General features: G+C 40.0%; 1 protein-coding gene and 1 long non-coding RNA gene across 7 annotated transcripts in view; one reads left to right on the plus strand and one right to left on the minus strand.

Annotated features, from left to right (window-relative positions):
- The window catches only part of LOC123522414, an 85,100-nt gene that overhangs the window by 43,581 nt on the left and 19,854 nt on the right, over positions 1–21,665 (plus strand). Inside the window, exons 2-3 of one of the 2 annotated variants that reach the window (XR_006680682.1) lie at positions 16,697–16,837; positions 21,453–21,533. This is a non-coding gene — a long non-coding RNA (uncharacterized LOC123522414). Of the gene's footprint in view, positions 1–16,696; positions 16,838–21,452; positions 21,534–21,665 lie in introns of those variants that run through there. The other variant, XR_006680681.1, reaches the window with a different exon arrangement.
- FGD4 (FYVE, RhoGEF and PH domain containing 4) overlaps positions 1–21,665 on the minus strand; it is a 265,432-nt gene that overhangs the window by 9,657 nt on the left and 234,110 nt on the right. For all 5 annotated transcript variants that reach the window (XM_030887344.2, XM_045296371.1, XM_004700011.2 and 2 more), the window contains 7 exons: positions 21,087–21,145; positions 20,649–20,795; positions 13,847–14,019; positions 10,377–10,407; positions 10,084–10,176; positions 9,648–9,773; positions 575–715 (listed from right to left, as the gene is read on the minus strand). In XM_030887344.2, the coding sequence (XP_030743204.1) occupies positions 575–715; positions 9,648–9,773; positions 10,084–10,176; positions 10,377–10,407; positions 13,847–14,019; positions 20,649–20,795; positions 21,087–21,145 (770 nt within the window). The remainder of the gene's footprint in view (positions 1–574; positions 716–9,647; positions 9,774–10,083; positions 10,177–10,376; positions 10,408–13,846; positions 14,020–20,648; positions 20,796–21,086; positions 21,146–21,665) is intronic.

Genomic DNA, 21,665 nt, shown 5'->3' on the forward strand with positions numbered 1-21,665 from the left:
CTTTGAACTGACAGCCACAAAGGCCTTATTGTATCATTTATTCCTTATATTCTTAATATCTTAGAGTAGGAAATTCACTTCAGACATAGGCTGCGTTATAGTCCCTAGTTGGGGGTGGTCTGAATTGAATCCGAGTCACATTCACTTAGGAGAAATTTCTACTAGGATATTTCACTGCAGCTTATCAGCTTGTCGTCACTGGATATTTGATACTGGAAGTTTTTCATATTAAATTTTTTTTTTCATTTATATCAGATTTTCCCCCCCAGTAGTTTTCAAAATTGTGATAAATTTTGGAGGAAATGCTCTCTTGTATGTAGACAGTATAATAGTTTGGACACAGAAAAGATGCCAAGCAATGCTCTAATATTTCGCTATAGCTATGTTCATCAAATTGGCATTTTTGCATGTTGTTTTAATATAGCCTCTTTTTTTTCTATATAATCAAGTAGGAGTCTAAGAAGTAGTCTAGATCAAAAGTATGAATTATATATATTATCCAAATTGTTACAGGTATCTTATATTCTTCGGGGAGACGGGTAAAGAGATCCCATATTTCATGTTTATTTCTTACCTCTAAAATGCCCTTCCTTTTCTTTTCTTCACTCTCTGTGAATCCACTTATTATTTGATAGCAGTCTTTACAAACTTTGCTCAATTTGCCACCGTCATATTCAAGTTGAGCTTTGTAATCAGAACACTTCCAACAAACCACCTATAATTAAAAAAGGTAAGGAGAAGTAAATAATACGTCTAAAAATAAAGACAAGTGTTAAGCAATAATCAGTTGAAGATGTGAATGCCGCGTCTTTATTACACTAAGAACACGCCTGTGAACCGTCACAGTGGTCTGAGCTAGCTGATGGCTGTGATGAGCCTGAGCAAGGCGCCTTCTCCTCCAGATTTCTAAATGTAGGAGATGGTCTTAGTAGTCACACCAATCTCCTCCTAAAGCCAGCTCACGGTGATCCTTGCTGGCAGCTTTCCCCTTCCCCCTCGCCCTTACTCTGTTCCCCATTCAGAGTACTCCTTATTACAGAAAATAGCCCAGCAAGCCAGAACCTGAGGAGTCAGCCCTGACACCTCCCTCTGCTTCACCCCACTACAATGTCCTCATGACTTAGCTCTGACATTCAGGAGCTTCAAAACATGCATGGGGAAAAGAAAAGAACAAAGGAATGAGAAGATAATGGAATTTTCCCAGACTCAAAGCCCGCTGGCATTTCCTCCAGTATCTTTTCTTCATCTTCTAGCACTCATCCAACTCCATGCTAGTTATTAGAGCCTCTTAACTGGTCTCCTTGTGGCACTCTTACCTCCACTTGCACCTGTCTCTTCAAGCTATTTTCCGAACTGCAGCCAGATGTGCGCATACAAATAAAGGTTCATCTGATACGTTCCTCATTTGTTTACACTCTACCAAGTTTTCCCTTCGCTCTTCCTCATTCTTTGCCTTGTCCCTCTTATTCCCCATGCTCTCTCTCTCTCCAGTCCCATCGGCTGCTCCTTGCCCCTGCAGTGAGTCGACTTTTGCTCATCCTTCGGCTATAAGTTCACATGTCACCTCCAGAAAGACTCCTCTCGTTTCCAGAATAGAGCATGTTTCTTGTCACCATGCTGCTAAAGCTCCCGACATTTTCTTTCACAGCACTGACGACAGTATTTAATGAGACTTCTGTGGTCATTTGATTTTTTTGTCTCCCTTATTAAGCATGTGAGATTGTCCAAGTGTGTTTTGCACATCAGGCAGACAAACACTCAGCGAATGTCAATGAATGAGTGACTACAATGCAAAAGCATGTTGTTCCTTAGTGAAGGGTATTTTCATGTCTCTTTCTGCAAAATCATACAGCATTTTGATAATCTACATGCAAACACATTTTTATTTTTTTAACGCGTCCTGATGGTTGGTGCTAAGGGATAGGTACTGGGCTGCTAACTGCAAGTGTGGTGGTTCAAATCCACCAGCTGCTTAGTGGGAGAAAGACAAGGCTGTCTACTCCTATAGAGGATCACTAAGAGAACCAAAGGCAGTGGGTTTGTTTCTATAGCAGTATGTTAGTACCTGAAATTATTTCAAGCCAAGTCATTGATGGCTTTAAAAAGGAAAGTGGGTGAAGGGAGACAGTGGTCAGTGTAAGACATGAAAAAATACTAATTTTTAAATTATCAACGGTTCATGAAGGAGGGCAAAAAAATGAGAAGCTGATATCAAGGGCTCAAGTAGAAAGCAAATGTTTTGAAAATGATGATGGCAACAAATGTACAAATGTGCTTGACACGATGGATAGATGGATTGTGATAAGAGTTGGACGTGCTCCCAATGAAATGATTTTTTTTAAAATGTCTTACCCTAAGAAAAAGATGCTCATCAATTTTGATAACAAAACAACCTCCATGAGTCAAAACAACACACTGCCATCAAGCCAATACCGACACATAGCGACCCCTGTGGGTTTCTGAAACTTTAACTGTTTATGGGAGTAGAAAGCCCAATCTTTCTCCCGCAGAGCTGCTGGTGGTTTTGAACTGCCGACCATGTGGATCACAGCCTAACACGTAACCACTACACCACCAGGGCTCCGGAGTCAAAACTGAGTCTTCGGAAAATAATGGATCTGTAGTGTAAGTGAGAACAATCTAAAAGGATTGTAAATAAAAGCTGCTTTACTTACATATACTCAGTGCATTGTCTACCCTCTGTGCGCATTCACTGCTTTTAGGAAGACACTTACTTTTCAACTTGGCTGACAATACCCTCACCCTTTATCTAGCTCTGTTTCATGTTTTGTTCCTCCCGTATGCTTTCCATATGAAATTCAATTCAATCACCCAGGAAACCACGGCCAAATTAAGGTTCTATATAGCATCATTACTTTTAAACACTGTGAACGTGCTCATTAGTTAACTTTCTCAGATCATGTAAACAGTGAGGTTTACATTTTAAAGCAGCCAAGAAATACGAAGAATATAAACATTTCTGTAAGGTTGAAAATATTGAGGATATAGAAAGACTGGTGGCATAGTGATTACGTGTTGGGCTGTGAACTGCAAGGTCAGCAGTACAAAACAACCAGCCGCTCCTCAGGAGAAAGATGAGATTTACTACTACCATGAAGAGTTACAATTTTAGAAACGGGCAGTTCAACCTTGTGCAGGATCATTATAGGTCGAAATCAACTCTTTTATGTATCCGTCATACGATGAAATTTACAACTATTATTAGTGTTTTGAGTACCTAATAGGACAGACGAAAAAGATACTCTGGGAGGTTATTTTGTTATAATACAACTAGATCCTAGGTAAAGTACAGCAAATATGGCGTGTTAATGCTTGGCTAGCTACCATAAAGGGAGGGGAATAACCACGGCCAAGAGAACAAATAACGAATAGTGAGCTGAAACTGAAACAAGTGAATAGAGCAAGCAGCATTTGCATTACCTTGGGAGGACTGCTCAGGTGAGGAGAGCGGCGCATGATGAAAGGGTGAGAACTGAGCTTACTATTCAGTCATTAGGTTTAAGCCTGTATAGTAATGATGGCGTATCCAAGAGACATGAAGTCAGAAAATAAAGACTGCCATGCTAGAAAGAAAACACTATGCACCAGATTTAGTAGTAGAAAAAACAAGTAGATTGACCACTCAAAAGTTCTTCAGATATTAGTGTTTTACGACACCAACTATATAATTACATAAGAAATGTTAGGGGGGAAAAAGTTAGAATTGAAAAATAATAAGACAAATAAAAAAACCTTTTCAGTTATACAGATAATTTAAATGGAAAAGTTGAATGCTATTTTGTCACTCTACAGAATAAAAAAACAAATGGTAAGTCTATTAAAACTATAAAAGCTAAAATAGAAAAGAAACAATTTAGAGCTAAACAAAATACTCAGAATGGTACATGGACTTGGAGACATAAAATATGAAGGACGGGGAGAAGAGACTAAATAGGGCTTCTATAAATTTGATTTGAACACCATATGGAGAGAATAGGAAAGATGATCAGTTGGAAAGAAAGGTCCAGAAGATGAAAAACCAGAAACACAGCTTTACCACCCAGGATAAATACAAAGAACCCTAGATAGAGATACATTGCAGTAAAACACAAGGCACAGGTCACCAGTCCTTAGGGAGATATTAAAAGAAGCCAGAGACAAAAACAACCCACCTTCAAACAAAGACCAGGTAAAAGGCCCAAGGATCCTCAGGAGCTGCCAGAGCTGCCCAAGAGATGAGATCCATATGTTTAAAACACAGAGAAAATAACTGTCTAGAGTTGACTATCCAGGAAAACTCATTCTCGAAATGAAGGAGGAACCACTGACTTACAGTAAAGCTACTATAATAATAAACCTACTAAAATAATTAGAAGTGAGGGAAATGGTAGATGTTCATGAATTCATTCTCTATCCTATGCATTTTTCAGATGCCTAAGAGTTAATATATTGAACACTTAATATATGACAGAGGAAAGGCAAATACATGGAGCAAGCACATCTACCAATATGGGAAAACCACTGAAATTCGATAGCCATACCTCAGACCACAATTAAAATAATTCTACAATAGATACAACTCACTGCCAACATCAGTTCCAACTCGTACTGATACCCTATAGGACCGAGTAGAACTTCCCCGGTGGGTTTCTGAGACTAAACCTTATGGGAACAGAAAGCCTCATTGTTCTCCCACAGAGCGACTGGTGAGTTCTAACTGAACTTACATCTGCTATGGCACCAGGGCTCCTTACAATAAATTAAAAACATAATTTTAAAGAAAGTATGAGACTGTAGGACATTAAAAAGTGCCAACCATAAAATAATAATTTGTAATTTTAAGTACATTAAAACCAGTAATTGAAGAGAGAAGTAAAATACATTTAACCTAAAATTTTAATGGACAAAAGCATGAAGTCAGTGTACAGAATGGAAACCAGAAAGTTAAATTCACTGCCATAGAGTTGATTCAGGTTCATAGTGACCCAATAGGACTCAGTAGAACTGCCCTTGTGAGTTTCTAACTGTAACTCTATGGGAGTAAAAAACTTCCATCTTTCTCCATGGAGTGGCTGGTGACTGCAAAATGCTGTCCTTGTGGTTAGCAGCCCAGTGTGCCACCGCTCTGCCACCAGGGCTCCTCACAGAATAGGACAGCAAATAGTAATTTTTTTCTCTTTTTAAATCATTTTATTGGGGGCTCGTACACTACTCTTATCACCATCCATTGTGTCAGGCACATTTGTTGCCATCATTTTCAAAGCATTTTCTTTCTACTTGAGTCCTTGGTATCAGCTCATTTCTCCTCCCCCTCCCTCCTTCATGAACTCCCAATACTATTTTTTTCATGTCTTATACCAATCACTGTCTCCCGTCACCCACTTTTCTGTTGTTAGTCCCCCTGGGAGGGGGTTATATGTCGATCATTGTGATCAGTTCCCCTTTTCTCCCCCCCCCACCTTCCTCTTCCCCTCCTGGTATGGCTACTCTTAATATTGGTCCTGAGGAATTTCTCTTTCTTGTATTTCCAGCTCTTATCTGTACCCGTGTGCATGCTCTGGTCTAGCTGGATTTGTAAGGTAGAATTGTGATGATAGTGGGGGGTGGAAGCATTAAAGAACTAGAGGAAAGTTGTATGTTTTATCAGTGCTATATTGCACCCTCACTGACTCATCTCCTCTTGCCGACCCTCTGTAAGGGAATGGCCAGTTGCCTACAGATGGGCTTTACATCCCCATTCCGTATTCCCCCCTCATTCACAACGATATGATTCTTCTGTTCTGGGTCTTTGATGTCTTATACCTGATCCTGTCGACACCTCATGATCACACAGGCTAGTGTGCTTCTTCCATGTGGGCTGGGGCTTTGTTGCTTTTCAGCTAGCTGGCTGCTTGTTTATCTTAGTAAATTAATTTCTAAAGCATGCTCAGTATAATAAAGACCACCATGATATCTTCAATTGTAGTGGTATTGTCTTTTAGTTCTGGGGTTGGGAGGGTAGTTCATACACCTCAGTATTAATTGGGGTAAAATATACATATAAATTGGATTTTCATGCTTCATAACAAATCTCACACTCCTTCCCTCCCAAATATATATAGATTATATGCAAAATGAAAAGTTAAAAGATATAACATAGAAAAAAAGAACTAAATATGATATATAAACAGCAAATATAAAACTTGTGAGGATAAATAACATAAATTTGGAGGCACAATGGCAAAAAGACTTGATTGTATACTGAGGATAACAATCTTTCTTATAGGGGAGTGGAGAAAATTATTAAATAATATGTATGAAAAACATTTTTTTTAAAGAAATAATACGTATGAAACACTCCATATAATGCCTAATGCTGGCACACGATGCAAGAAATACCAGTTGAGAGGTTTTAACAATGGCTTTACTGCTGAAAGCACTCAGTAGCCTAAGCAAAAAAAATTGGAAGTCAGCTACCTGGCAAAATGACTGGACAAGATATACATTTGTACTCATTCCAAAGACAGGTGACTCAAAAGCATGCAAACAGTTGTATTAATATCCCATACAAGTAAATTTAGCTGGGGGGTAGGGTGGGGGGAGGGTTGCTGTAGTGCATCAACTGACAACTGCCAGAAATTCCAGCTAGATTCAGATGAGGATGTAAAATGAGGGATAGCTCATTGGTGATGTCTGATGGAGTTCGACTGAAAGCAGAGAATACCAGAAAGATATTTACCTATGTTTTACTGACCATGTAAAAGATATTCAACTGTGTGGTTCATATTTGTAGGTAATGAGAAAATTGAAATCCTAGACCATTTAAATATGCCTGTCATATGAACAGGACAAGAATACTGAATGTTTTAAAATCAGGAATGGTGTGCATCGGGAATGTATCCTTTCACCAATCTCCCCCAATCTTTATGTTGAGCAAATAACTGGACTATATAGGGAAAGCAGTGGCATCTGGATTGGAGGAAAACTAACAGTAAAAAAGCTTAACAAATTTGCTTGCTGAAAGTAAGGAGAACTGGAAGCATTTACTATGGTAAAAGATTATAGCTTTTGTACAAATCACACCTTAACATAAAGAATACAAAGACCCTTCAAAACTATCAATATGCAACATTATGATGGAGAAAAGAAGGACGCTGCCAAAGACTTCGTGTTACGTGGATCCATGAAAGCAGCAGTCAAGAAAATGCTGTATTGCATTGGGCAAATGTGCAGCAAAAGTCCTTTTTGAAGTGTTCGTTTTAAAAGCAAAGATGTCACTTGAAAGATTGAGGTGCGCCTGACCTAAGCCGTGGTATTTTCAGTGGCTTCACAGGCATGCAAGAGCTGGACCATGTGTGTAAGGAAGACTGAAGCAGAATGGATGCCTTTGAAATACATTGTTGGCAAATAATGGCTATACCATGGACTACCAGAAAAATGAACAGATCGTTTGTAAATACAGTTAGTTGCTAAGAGTCTGAACCAATTTGTTGCCTCCTAACACAGATGCAACTTTTTCTTTTGCAGAGCTGCTGTGAGTTTGAACCAGTAGCTAAGTGCTTACCAGTTAACTGTTGCGTCAACAGGATCCCTCACACATGCTTCTCTGTATATAACTTAATCTGGGTAGCTGCCTCCCCTGCCCCCATGATTTGTTTTCACAACCCTCTGGAAGTCTTCACTCTACTGATGTGATCAAATTATTTTGTATCTTCAGGCTCTCTTCTCAAGTGCAGGGGCTTTGTCACTCTTGAGAACCTCAAGGATAAAGCTTAGCTACATCCTATTGTATTTTGTTTTCTAATGACCTCTGTTGCCTTCAAAAACTGCTGCCACATTTGAGGTCTATCATCACCTGTCTCTCCTCTCCTCCTCTACTGAACTCACATCTGCCTACACCTTCCTGGCTTTCACTTAGGAATCCCTTACTCCTGGATCATTGTCCTCCTCTCGACTGCAATGCCTGGTGACTGCTACAGCCGCCTGCATAACCCACCAACTCTGATTTCTTAGTTCTCTATTGTCAACAAATCTACTTCAGCTTTCCAGTCTCATGATCTCAGATTGGACGATGTCATCACCAGAGATGGAGACATGTCTGATGTCTCAAGTTCATCCCATTATTTTACCGCCGCCTCACATAATTTTAGTTCACTTTCCCCAAGCTGTCCTCTGAAATCCTTTGACTCTACCACTTTCTCATTACCACCAATTTCTAGCTTTGTGGTCTTTCTTATCTGGTATATATTCTTTTAAAAAAGGCTGCCACCAAATATAGCTTCTGACTCATAGAGAGCATTTAGGACAGAGTAGAACTGGCCCCATAGGGTCCTCAGAAGCAGACTGACACATATTTCTCAAACTGCTAACTTTCCAGTTAGTAACCAATTGCCTAACCACTGCACGGGGCTTCTGATCTAGTCTAACTTCCTTCCCTGCTTTATTACTCTTCTCATGCAAAGACCTTAAACCCTCTCCCACCATTTTCGTCATTAAATCTATCCTGGGTGAATCCTGTCAGTGCATGCTGTAGCTTGAGTTGTTGACTGTTGACACAATCATTACCACCGAGGTGACTACTGTCCCTAAGTTCATAGTCATAAAGCCGCTAATGGACAAAATGTGGACAAAATCCCACATTTTTGTCTCTGGTAAGCTCACTTCCCCCCACACAGAGGTAACTGTTTCACACTTTGATATCTACCTTTGAGTCGCCCTCGTTCCTCTGTTTCCCCTGGTGGCACAGTGGGTTATGCATTGGACTGCTAACCACAGGGTCAGGAGTCGGAAACCACCAGCTGCTTCTCTAGAGGAAGCTTTCGACTCCCATAAAGATGTACGGTCTTGGAGACCACAGAGGCCATATTCTGTCGTACAGGGTCACTATGAGTTGAAATAGACCCAATGACAGGGAATGTGGTTTAGGAAATTACATTATACTTCAGTAAGAATATGGTTATCATTGGACCTAAAAACCATTTCCCATCATCAAAGAAATAAGCAAAAATCTATCAACATCTTTTCCCTTCAAAACTTCCACTTGTGCCGTGGGCGCCACATGTACTTGCCATCTCAAATACATCCACTCGTCGGTTCTTTTTCTCTAACCACTCTTGTGCCGCCCTTTCCCGAACTCATTATGCTCTGGTATGTTGTAGCACAGACCAAGGTCTTTCCTACCTCATGGTATTTGGCGCGTAGGCGCCTACTACCAGCCCAACCCCTCAAAAAGGCCTGCCTTCTCCTTAATATTATTCATACTGGTTTCAATTCCCTTTCCATTACCATTAGTTTCTATGTCAGCTGCTTGATGGCTTTCTATTCCATCTATAATAATTTAGAATTCTTTATGTACCATTATATACTCGAGTATAAGCCAAGTTTTTCAGCACAATTTTATGCAACTTTTGTGGTAAAATTAGGTGCCTCGGCTGATATTCGGGTCACCTTATACTCAAGTATATATGGTATCTATTGGCTGGACTATTTTCTCCATTACAATGGAGATAACATTTTGCTTACCATAGTCTCTCCAGAGCCCATCAGTGCTTTTTTGCAAATAGATGGCACTAAAATGAATTAGGTGAGTTATTGAATAACTCTGTATGTGTGCCTTTTCCAAATGGATGAGTTCACACTTTATATTAGTGACCAGGCATCTCACTTACATGTCCACATGCTCGACAATGATGCCTTCTTCTCGTCAGTGCGTTGAAAGACTCTTTACATTTCATACACATTGTGACTTCATTATCTCGGATCCACCTGGGAGCTCGCTTTCCTAGCTCAGCTGTCTGAAAAATGACAGAGATGAGTAATTTTACTAGGAAAAATGTTCATTCCTTTTAGGCGTTACAATGCTCAAACCGTATTCTGAAACTCAGACCCATGTAAAGAAATAACAAAAGGTCAGTCATAGGAGTTTAAGCTGCAAGAAAGGTACTCAACTATCATGTATCTGAGTAGAAATGTGATTTTGTTTGACCAACCAGTTTTGCCATTTCAAAGGGGGAGAAAATGTTTATGAGATGATTAGATAAGTATTTTGCAACTGTAAGAGATAAAAAGGGCATAAGGTTAAGAATTTAATGTAATTCAACTTACAGAAACCTCTGACTGACTGTCATTATCCTTTGCAATTGCATTCCTGAAGGTTTCATGCCTTTGATGGAAAGCATCAATAGTCTCTTGAAGGGCCTAAAATAGAAATGAAATGCAAAGCAGATTTTAAAGTATCACGTGCAAGCTAAATGACAATATTAAACATCTATGATGAGAACTGTCTTGAAATTAAATGAACTTGTTCTGATGACTACCTACTAAATACACACAATACTATGTGCATGCCTATATGAACACACAGAAGTTGCAAAAGAAAAAACAGAAATCAGGTTTACCTTGATCCATTCTTCTTTGTCTTGCTCAGAACTAAACAAACAAACAAAAAGCAAGCTTTAAAATGAATGCAGAGAATAGTAATGGGTTACAACTGGTGAATGAAACTATGCTTTGAGGTTGCTCCAACTCTCCAAAAAATTCAGGGATATCCAGGAAGGAATTACAACAAAAAATTAAGCAGAACCTCTGGCAATTGAACAGTAAATTCTTCTTTAAAATTTTTAGACCATCCATTGCCTTTAGTATACACACATTTCAGTGGCGACAGTTAAATTTAGCTTCCATTATTAATATACTCCTCTGACATTAGCAACAATAATCTTGTTATGTATATTATATGTACAATAATTAGTACATGGAGCATTATGCTGGATAGTAAAAAACTGGTCTTCCAACACCCCTTTCCATAAGCACATGAAAGCTATTACAGATGACTGGTCACAGCTCACCTTGGAAAATATTACAATTATCCTCTGAGAATCTAAAATATTTTTGTAAGGCCTTAGGGAGCCACAATACTGTTTTATAAACAATTTAATTTTCCCTATTGCTAAGAGGCTTTGGGCAATGCGATGTTTAACCCATTATAGGTAGAGCAAATATATCAAATGGTTTAATGTCCACAGGAAGGAGATTAAACTGATTAATGGACTTGGTTTTTAATAATTCTCTGGGAAAAATTTTTTCTTGATTTTAATCAAGTTCTCTGTTTTCCAATTTAGACCAATACTTATTTTACCTTCCTTGAAGGTAGCGTATGTAGCTGCCACCATTATATACCATATTTGAAATCTTCTTTAATGCACTCTGGACTGAAAACGCTACTTGCATGGAAGGAGGTTTTGAAATGTGAGCTGGTCTGCACGTGTTTGGTAGGGTAGGGCTGGGTGGTGTTCCAGCCTGAGTATCACAGGCTTTGTTTCCACAGGATCACATATTTATGAGTCTTCCTCCTGTGACACCATCTAGCTTTCTCACACACATCTTACTGAGCACCATGAGATGCCAAAAGTGTGCCTGGAGTCTTTGCCTCCCTTTGGGAGACTCTTGGGCCCAGAACTGAGGGGCTTCAACTATGTCCTCTGAAAAGTTTCTCTGCGCCCTGTTGCCTCCCCCCACCCCCACAAAATTAGCTGTCGCCTTGTAAGCATAGTTATCTGCTAGCTGCTAAGCTAGCATTTTACACACCAAGACACTTGACATGTTTCAATACTTTCTTTTTAGTTTTTTCAGTTCTGGCAGATTTTCTTTCTCTTCTGTGTAATTATCATGATAAATTTTATTTCTATTTAACCCAACCAAACCCAGTCGATTCTGACTCCTAGTGACCCCATAGGACAGGGTTTCCAACACTGCAACTCTTCACGGGAATAAAGAGCCTCGTCTTTTTCCGGAGCAGCGGCTGGTGGTTTTGAACTGACCTTTGTGGTTCGCAGCTCAGTGTGTCACCGCTAAACCACCAGGGCTCCTTATTTAGCAGTTTAAAATTGTTAAATGAAAATTGTATGAAATGATGTTTTATATTCTTTTGAATGTAAAAGAGGAAGTTTCTGTATAAAGGTCAGTTCTGAAGTTGACTCATAACCTTATCAAGACAAGCAGAAGCCCCCCCCCCCTGCCCCCGTTGGCTTCAAAAGCAAGTTCTCTTTAAACAACTATAAACCTATATTCAATTTTTGGTTGCGTGTAATTCCTCTGACATTGACTTTTTAGGACCTTCAATGTTTTTCTTCATACATGAGACTGGATCAAATCAAAAGTAATGACTTAAAATCTTCAGTAATATTATATAATCAGAACTAGGAGATGTGGAAGCAAAATTAAGGAAAAATAACTTTTTCATACTAATTGGGATGTATCCAATACTGCATCAGAATTGTGCGAAGCCAGGCCTGTGTGTACTTAGTGAGTGAATCCCATCGTGGAGAGAGAAAAGCCCAATGTGGAGATAGTGGCTAGAGTCTCCCTTGTAATCTATTGCCTGCTGTTCAGATGCATCTCCCCGGTTTGCAGGTGTGCAAGTGCACAAGAGTTCTGAGCCTTTCTCCTTCTGCAACGAGGATGTTCATGATGGTCAGGATTGCTGATGAGGGGCCCCAGGAGTCAGGGCCAGTAACCCTCCATTAACAGTTAAAGTGAGCCTCTGGTAGCATCAAGCATCCTTCCTTCTAAAATAATTTGTGGGTTTGTTGTTTTTTTTTAAGTCTCAAGTTTAAGCACTAACACCTCATTGCCATCAAGTCACATGGACCCTACATAGGGTTAAGGGAAACCACCTCATCTTTCTCTTGAGCAGCAGCTGGTGGGTTTGAACTGTAGACCATGTGGTTAGCAACCCAATGCTTATAACCACAGAACCACCAGAGTCCTTAAATGCCTAAGAGGGGGCAACAATGTGTAAGTGTGCTTGTCACATTTTATTGGGGGCTAGTACAACTCTTATCACACATGGATGGATGGATTGTGATAAGAGTTGTACGAGCCCCTAATAAAATGTTTTTTTAAAAAAAGGAATCAAACTTATGGCCTCACCAAAATAAACTTAAAAAATAAATGCTCAACTATTTAGCAGGGGGAAAAAAGAAAAGACAGTGCGCTTTCCCCATGACTTTCTGAAGCCCTCTCCTTCACATCTAAGGTGGGTTCATGTGGGCAGCCAGAGCCACATATTACTATCAGTGCAAAGGTGCTGACATCCGCAGAGATTTCAGCCCCATTAGAGCAGGGAGCAGTGACCTTCAAGAGAATTCAGATTTTCATCATGATGGGCCTTGACAGGACAAATTTATCCCAAAATAGCCACTGAAATATCTTCAAAGCAGGTGTTTCAATACCTGCAGTACTCAGGGTGGCTTCTAAAAGGTCGTGCAGAAGGAGCCGTGCTTGAATGCAGCGGGCCTCAGGTTTCCTCTCAATCGTTATTATGCCAGAAAGATAATCCCTGGAGATCCATCCCCTCCCTCCTGCTCAATGAAGCATTTGAAGAACAGAAATCCAGAGGCTGGGGAGCTCCATAGCGCCCTTCTTTCTTTGCACTCCAGCTGTAGCAGGAGAATCCTTGCCCCTACCACCAAGCCACCTCCTGACATTGCTCTCCGCATCACAGTGCCACTAAGGGCCTTGAGTAGAGAGCCTCTGGAGGACTCTGTCACAGCTCCACCCTTTAACGTGAATAAAACATCTGTGGACCAACGAGGGGGATTGTGAGAGAGAAGGGATTAGCATAAACGCCTTTTCTTACAAGCCTCAACATTCTGGCTTGCTTCCAGTCACTTGCTGAATGTCAACTGCCTCAGAAACTACCCTGGGCCCTGGAAGAGGAATCGGGTGAGCAAGGCAAGCTCTGTGACGTTCAAGAGCTCACGCCTGTCCTGTCCCTTTGCCTCCAAAACAGATTCTCAGAAGCACTCAAGCCTCTGATTCACTCTGCTGCTTTCCGAAAGCTCTGCCATAGGAAGGGTTCTCTTACCTGGCCTGCAGTTCCAGTGTTCTCTCTTTCCCAGAGACCTGGAAAGTGTGTGGATATTCTTCATTTTGAGTCTCCACAATTTTCATGCCATCGATGCCAACCCTAGTTCGAACTGTGAACTTAGACCCCACCAAGCTGAATCTGGGCACGCAGTACAGCAGCATGTCATTGAACTGCAAAGGGGCAGAACACATGAGGAAACAAGAAAAGTCAGACGGCAACAGACACAGAACCCTATGGTGTAAATTCCGAGGAATTGCTAGGAATATGATACTTTATATGTAATGTATCAAATTATCAAAAGACTGTATTCAAGTTTTAGAACACTTGCATTTGCTTCTATAAAAAATCATGATGCTAATAGATTTTTAAACATAAATTTCCCAATAGTTGGTTTCCCAACTATTGAAATGGAAGGAAACCATTTTTTCTGTTGTTTGACTAAATCCTTGTCCGAGCAGACAGCCTCCTCTTTCTCCTGCTGAGTGGGTTTGAAACCCCAACTTTACAGTTAACAGCACAACACTTAACCCACTAAGCTACCAAAAAACCCCCCACAAAAACCCAAACTCACTGCTATCTGGTCAATTGACTCTTAACGACCCTATAAGACCACCACCAAGACTCCACAATTTATTAAAGACCTAGGTGCCAGTAAATGGAATCCTTCAAAAGGTGTAGGTAGTTGCAAACCAGTTTTGAACCCAACAGTTGCTTCATATCAGAAAGATGCGGCTATCTGACCCCATAAAGATTGACAGCCTTGAAAACCCTAGCCAACAGTTTTATTATGAGCGACCCTATAAGGTTGCTATGTGTGGGAATTAGCTAGATTGCAGTGGACTTAGTAGCAGAAGCACCGGTGATGCTGTGGATTAGGTGTTAGGCTGCTATCCGTGAGATTAGTGGTTCAAATCCACCAGCCACTCCAAGGGAGACTGATGAGACCGTCTGCTCTTGTCACATACAGCCTCAGAAACCTATGTCAGTTGGCTCTAAGTCGGAATCCGGTGTTGCCAAGGATGGGGTTACTGCAGTAGCCATCAATCTTATCCAAACTGGTTCATTGCTTTGGCAACTAAGTGACACATGAAATGTCAGGGTATACAATTTTTAGTTATCCAAGATTTGTATTCAGGTTCTCTCTAAAGTTCAGGAACATTTTATTCAAACACATGTCCATGAATGTGGAGGCTCTTAGCATTTGCCTTTTGCAGTTTTGTCCATGCAAAACGACAGACTCCCTGGTAAATGCAGTTGGTTCTCTTCTCATGCTCTCAGGATGTTTTTCCCTCACTGTGTTCTTTCTATGGAGGGCTTGCATTCTATGTGGTCACTAATCATGTGTGAATCTTAGCAAACTTGGGCTACAATTTAATGCTAGTGCCTTGTCTTTCCTCTAGGGGTGGTGTGTGGATAGGAACCCTGGTGGCCGTAGTGGTTACACATTGGGCTGTGCTCCAAAGGGTGAGCAGTTTGAAACACCAGCCACTCCTTGGAAGAAAGACAGAGGGTTTCTACTCCCTGAAAACAGTTACAGTCTTGGAAACTAACAGGGGCGGTTCTACCCACTCCGATAAGATGCAATACTGTAATGATTCCATTAACATTGGTTTTAGACAGTAAGAGTAAATTGTTGGAACAAATTTCCAGTTTCTCCTCTGCGTTCAAAGCTTAAATAGGTCAAAGAAAAATCTGTGGCAGGTGACAGGAAATAAGGAACCAGAACACCTTTAAAAGCTCTAACAGCATCAGGTAGTGATTTTTGTTTTAACTTTCTGATGTCAGGTAGGGTTATTTAGAGTTAACACAAAAAAAAAATGTGTAAAAAAAAAAAAAAAAGATATGGAAGCAAGGAAATGGGCAACTGCATGAAGATCCAATTTTGCCCCTCAGGCAAGTGTAGTATTCCCAGAGTCGAAAATAGAAAACTTGCTCCATTTTCTTCCTAGAGAGACAGGAAAAAATTTCAAAGCGTATTTCTGAAGTTGCTAAATCTAAACATACAAAAGCAGCAGCTCTGTGAGAATAAAAAGTGTGCAGGAGAAAAGAGAGACTGACTAGGACAGTAAGCAACTACACGTTAAGTAGCAAAGGGCAGAAGGAACATAGCACAGGAAACGCTTCTAAGATGGTCTTTAAAAGATTAATGCCGTATTCCTAAAATTCTTGCCATGTGACTCCATTCTCGTGGGAGGCATTGGCATGATGTGTTTGATAGTTCATAACTGGAACAAGATGAGCTCTTTCTTCAAAGTGACTGTTGCTGTATTCCCCCAAGGCATTTTGCTATTTGTCTTCTAAGTAGCTGCTTAATTTGGCTCTCTATCAAGCCACTCAACTTAAAACTATTTCCAGAATAATTATAAAATGTGAAAAATAAACCAAACGGCTAAATGCAGAGTTTAACAAGTTTAACCACAGAAACAGTAATGCTGATCAGGAATAAGGAAAGCAAAGTGAACCAAATAGCAAAAGAATCCTGTTCAGACAAAGAGGACTCTCAGGGATTTTCCCCAAAATAGAACATTGGTCTGAACCTTACGTGACTGAATGTAAGAACTCCTTGATTAATAGTGGGCTCTCTGTAATATTTGCAAAACATGAAATAATTCAATTAATGGAAATGGGATGTTTATAGTTAATTTGGGTAATATTTTAAAAATAGTTTTTATTTGCATATACTTCACAGATCATACAATTTAATTGTTCAAACATATAAAGAACTGTGAAATCATCACCGCAATCTGTTTCAGAACATTTCTTCTCATACTTATTGTTAGCTCCCCATTTCCACCCTTCTCTGCCTTCCCGCCCATGTAATTATTAATCCAGTTACTATCTCTACAGACTCACCTGTCCTGAATTCCACACATGGGAAATCACACAAATGCAAACAGGAAGCAAGCAAACCTCAACAACAACGACTAGATGAAACACAGAAAAACCAAAACAACTTTAACTGGATCAAAATGGAAACTAAATGATAAGGTATGACATTTTACAATGACTTTACAATGCTCCCTGATATCAAGGCTATTCACATCCCTGGACTATGTTCAGACGGGATTCACCAGAGGCTTAATGCATGTGGGAACTCTGCACATCGATCAGACTTCTGCAAACTGTGTGTTCTGCCTCCAAGCTGATTCCATTCCCTCCTTCAGATTAGAGTATTAATCCTTAAGTCACAAAGGCTGGCGTGCTAACCATGTGGATTTAGTTGACCATTCATTAGCTGGCTGCTTGTTTGAAGAAAAGCCTTTAAGACCTCAGATGCTACTCTTTGTGATAACTGGGCACCATCTGGTTTCTTCACCACACTTTGCTATTAGCACCTGTATCTTCCGTGATCTCTTGATTGGGGTGAGTATCAAGTAGGGCCAGGTCATAAGAACTAATCGTTTTTAGATTTGGGCTGGAATTAAGTGTCAGATCAAAATCCATTCATGTTTTTATGGTTTACATATGTCACTGGTTCACTTAGAGACATCATTATTACCATCATTTTCATTTTATGATAGAAAACATTACAAATCATCCCCCTGGGGCATATAGTAATCCTTTTGATAGTGTCATTAATTTAGCTAATGGAATAGAATTGAAGACATTATTGACAAAAGGATATTATACAAGAATAGGCCAGCTTTTCAGACTGTAATACATAAACTATTCATTTGTACAGATTAAATTCATCAGTGACAAAACACTATTTACATGAATAATGGGGGTTGGTGATAGGGCAAAACTTTCAATAACACTCACTCACAAAGGCAGAATGATGCCTTTTAGACTAATACATGGCATAAGAAAGCATGGAGGACATAAAAATAATTTGATTTATGGTAGTCCTGGGCCACACTGAGCACCCTCAAAGCAAGACCAAAGTCTAAAGGGGAACTGAGGAACAGGGAGGAAGACAGACATAACGGTTTTGGGGAATGCACAGTATTCCATTGTGTGCATGTACTAATGTTTCTTTACCCTTTCTTCTACTCATGGGCATTTGGGCTGTTTACAGCTTTTTGGTATTGTGAACTGTGTTGCAATGAACATGGGAGAACATATTGTTTTGTCTTAGTTCTAATCTGTCCCCATCATCTCCAGCACTTTTTTTTTTAATTGGGCTACCATTGCTATCTCATCATTGTTTTGATTGGCAGCTCATGGATGGCTAGGAATTGTGAGCATTTCCTCATGTGCTTGTTAGCCATCCAAGTGCTGTCCCTTATGAACTGGCTATTCATGTCCTTTGCCCACCTTTTAATTGGATTTGTTTTCTCATTGAAGTACTGCAGACATCTATACTAAACCTCACTCACTGCCATCCAGTCAATGCTGACTCATAGCGACCCCCCATGGGTTTTGGGGCCTGTAACTCTTTGCGGGAATAGAAAGCCCAGTCTCTCTCCAGTGGAGCTGCTGGTGGTTTTGAACTGCAGAACACGAGGATCTCAGCCCAACTTGTAACCACTATAGTACCAGGGCTTCTTGCAGAAATCTGTAGATTTTAGTAATTAGTCCCTTGTGTCACTGTGAAGGATTTTTTTCCCATTCTGTGAGTAAAACCAGAGTTTTACTCTTTTGCTGTGCATAAGTGGTGTCTTGTTAAAAGGTCCCAGATCTGTTTTTTTCTTCCATTGTGTGTGCCTCCTTTATTACAGTTGGTCATCTGTGTATGCCCTCCATACACAAGTTTGTCCTAAATTTCGCACTGATGATACTTACAGCTCTGGGGTTTACAGTAAGGTCTGTTATCTATCTTGCGTTCATTTTTGTGCATGGGATGAGGTAATTTTGATACGTGCTATCTTTTATTATTGTGACATTAACTCACATCATAAAAATCCAGCCTTTCAAAGTACACAAAAATCCACTGTCGAAGTTGATTGATACTCAAAGACTTTATAGGACCCAGTCAAACTGCCCCATAAGGTTCTCAAGGCTGTACTCTTTAGGGGAAGCAAACATCTTTCTCCTGTGGAGTGGCTGGTGGGCCTAAAGTGCTGGCCTTTTAGTTAGCAAACCAATGCTTAACTACCATGCCAGCAGGACTCCCTTTTAAGTGTAGAATTCATGGTTTTCAGGCAATCATAAATTGAGCACTCACCACTACTACCTAATTTGAATATTTTCATCAGTACTTGCAAAGAGCCCCATCCTCATCCCCTTCCCCCAGCATACTCACCACTTGTTCTTGTCTCTACATATTGCCCATTAATGGAATCATTCTTTATGTAGTTGATGGGTTTCTATCACTGCATAATGTTTAAAGGTTCATCTCTGTATCCATGCTGTAGCATGAGACACTACTACTTTTCTTTTAGTTGCTATATAAAGTATTCCATTATATAGATATTCTACATTTTTATTATCTATTAATCAGGTAATGGACATTTCGGATGTTTCCAATTTGGGGCTATTATGAGTAATGCTGTTATGTACAAGTTTTCTGTGGACATGTGCTTTCAGTTCTCTTCAGTTACATACATGAGTGAGTAATTGTTGGGTCCTGTGGTAACTAAGTCAGTATGGAAAGGCATTTGACTCTGTGGATCAAAACAAATTATGGATAGCCTTGAAAAGAATGGGAATTCCAGAATATTTCAATGTGCTCATGTGGAACACCTGTATCTGGATCAAGAGGCAGTTGTTTTATCAGAACAAGAGAATACTGCATAATTTAAAATCAGGAAAGGTGTGTGTCATGGTTTTATCCTCTCACCATACTTATTCAGTCTGCATTCTGAGCAATAATCAGAGAGGCTGGAATATATAAATCAGAAGGTGGCACCATTAATGACAGGGGATTGGCAGATGACATGAACTTGCTTGCTGAGAAAGTGAGAAGGTCTTGAAGCAAATGCTAATGAAGATCAAGGATTGCAGCCTTCCGTATGGCTCAAGACTCAAGGTAAAGAAAACCCCAATCCCCAGAACTAGACAACAGTATTATCATGAGAAATGAAACAATGATTGAAGTTGTCAAGGATTTCATGTTGCTTGGATCCACAGTCAATGCTCACAGAAGCAGTAGTTAGTGGATCAAAAGACACATTACATTGGGTAAACCTGAAGCTTAAGACCTCATTAAAGCGTTGTAAAAGCAAGGACTGTAGTGCATGTGACCCTAGCCATTGCATTTCCAATAGCCTCAGATGAATGAAAAGTTGGGCATTGAATAAGGAAGACCATCATGAAAAGGGTAAATTGTCTTCAGTATATAGTAGTAAAGGGGGGCCCTGGCCGCTTAGTGGTTACACCCTGGGCTGCTAGCCATGAGGTTAGCAGTTTGAAAGCACCAGTTGCCAGGGAGGCAAAGATTAAGGTTTCTACTCTCAAAGAGAGTTACAGTCTCGGAAACGCATAGGGACAGTTCTACTCTTATACAAAGGGTCACTATAAGTCAGAATTAATTTTACAGCAGTTGAGTTATGTGTTGGGTTGCGAGCTATAATGTTAGTGGTTCAAACCTGCCAATGTCTCTACAGGAGGAAAAGGAAGCTGTTTGCTCCCATAAAGATGTACAGGCTTGGAAACCCTGTCCTACAGGTTCACCATAAGTCAAAATCAAGTCAATGATAATGAACCTTTTTTCTTTTGCTTATTATAGCAGTAAAGTTGCAGAGAAAGTTATACAACATTGTTTCAAAAACAAGATTTAGCTCCCAGAAAGAACAGTCACGTAAGTGAAATACTGACATTGAGGACTAAACTGGGTTAGCTAAGATTGCTTGGGTGAGCAAGCATCCTTTCTCAAGTTGCACATACAACATGATGAATTACTCTCATAAGTACTCACTAAAAACAGGTAGCGCTCCTGTGCTGATGTGTTTCGAGCAGCCAATTTGAGGATCTGCCCTTCTTTTATTAGTTCATTTGAAGGATTTACAATGTCTTCCTCTTCTCCCAACATTTCATAAATCTCTAAGAGTTTCTTGAGGTTCTCCTAGGAAATTAAAAGAGGGCATGCCAATATCAAGTAGAAAGTTTTCACTTGGGGGCTCTGCCAATACTATGGTCTTAGCTAAAATTCAGTCATTTCCAATGGGATTGGGGAATAAGAATGAACAGTGATACAAAATGCATTAGTTATCAGCAAAATGAAAGCTTAGAGAAGAGGGGAGAGAATTATTCCAAATAATATGTCAATTCATTCTGGTTTAAACCTATAGAAAACGGGTCGAAATTACCGACGGTTATCTAACCAAAAGGTTCCCGTCTCCTGAAAAACACTTACCATTTTTCTTATTGCACTGTTAGAATGACTTGCTGCCGTAGATATAATTTCAAGTGATTCTAAATGGGGGGAAAAAAGAAAAGTAAATAAAAATGCTTTGTTCCTACTAGACTGCTTTATAGCTGAATAACATTAATTTGTAGGTGAACAACATATACATGAAAATAGGAAATCTGAGACCAAAGAAAGTGGGAGTGGTTAATATTTACAAACTGGCTACTTTTAGCAGATGATTTGGAACATGAAGGCACAGCATCCCTTCTACGTCTGCACATATTGACCATGTGTAGTTAGTGCACAGCACTTTCTCTTAGATGCTACAAATTTACAACCTTAACTGGCAAGAATATTTGTTCCATTTGGCAGATGATGGAAACAGACATGTGCCACGACTTGGTTAACATCACACAGAGGGCTGGGAGCCGAATCTCGGTCTTCTGACTCAAGGTCAGCATATTTCAGTAGTAGCATTTTATTAGGTCTATGGCAAACAAGCCACCACTTTTCCCAGAGAGCAATTTGTCCTCACAGTTCTAGCCTCTGTGAGTTGGAAGGGCATCTCTGATGGTTTTGTTGGGC

The sequence above is a fragment of the Echinops telfairi genome, unplaced genomic scaffold, assembly GCF_000313985.2.
Source record: "Echinops telfairi isolate 266 unplaced genomic scaffold, ASM31398v2 ScPeMD7_7406;HRSCAF=8444, whole genome shotgun sequence".
Classification (NCBI taxonomy): domain Eukaryota; kingdom Metazoa; phylum Chordata; class Mammalia; order Afrosoricida; family Tenrecidae; genus Echinops; species Echinops telfairi.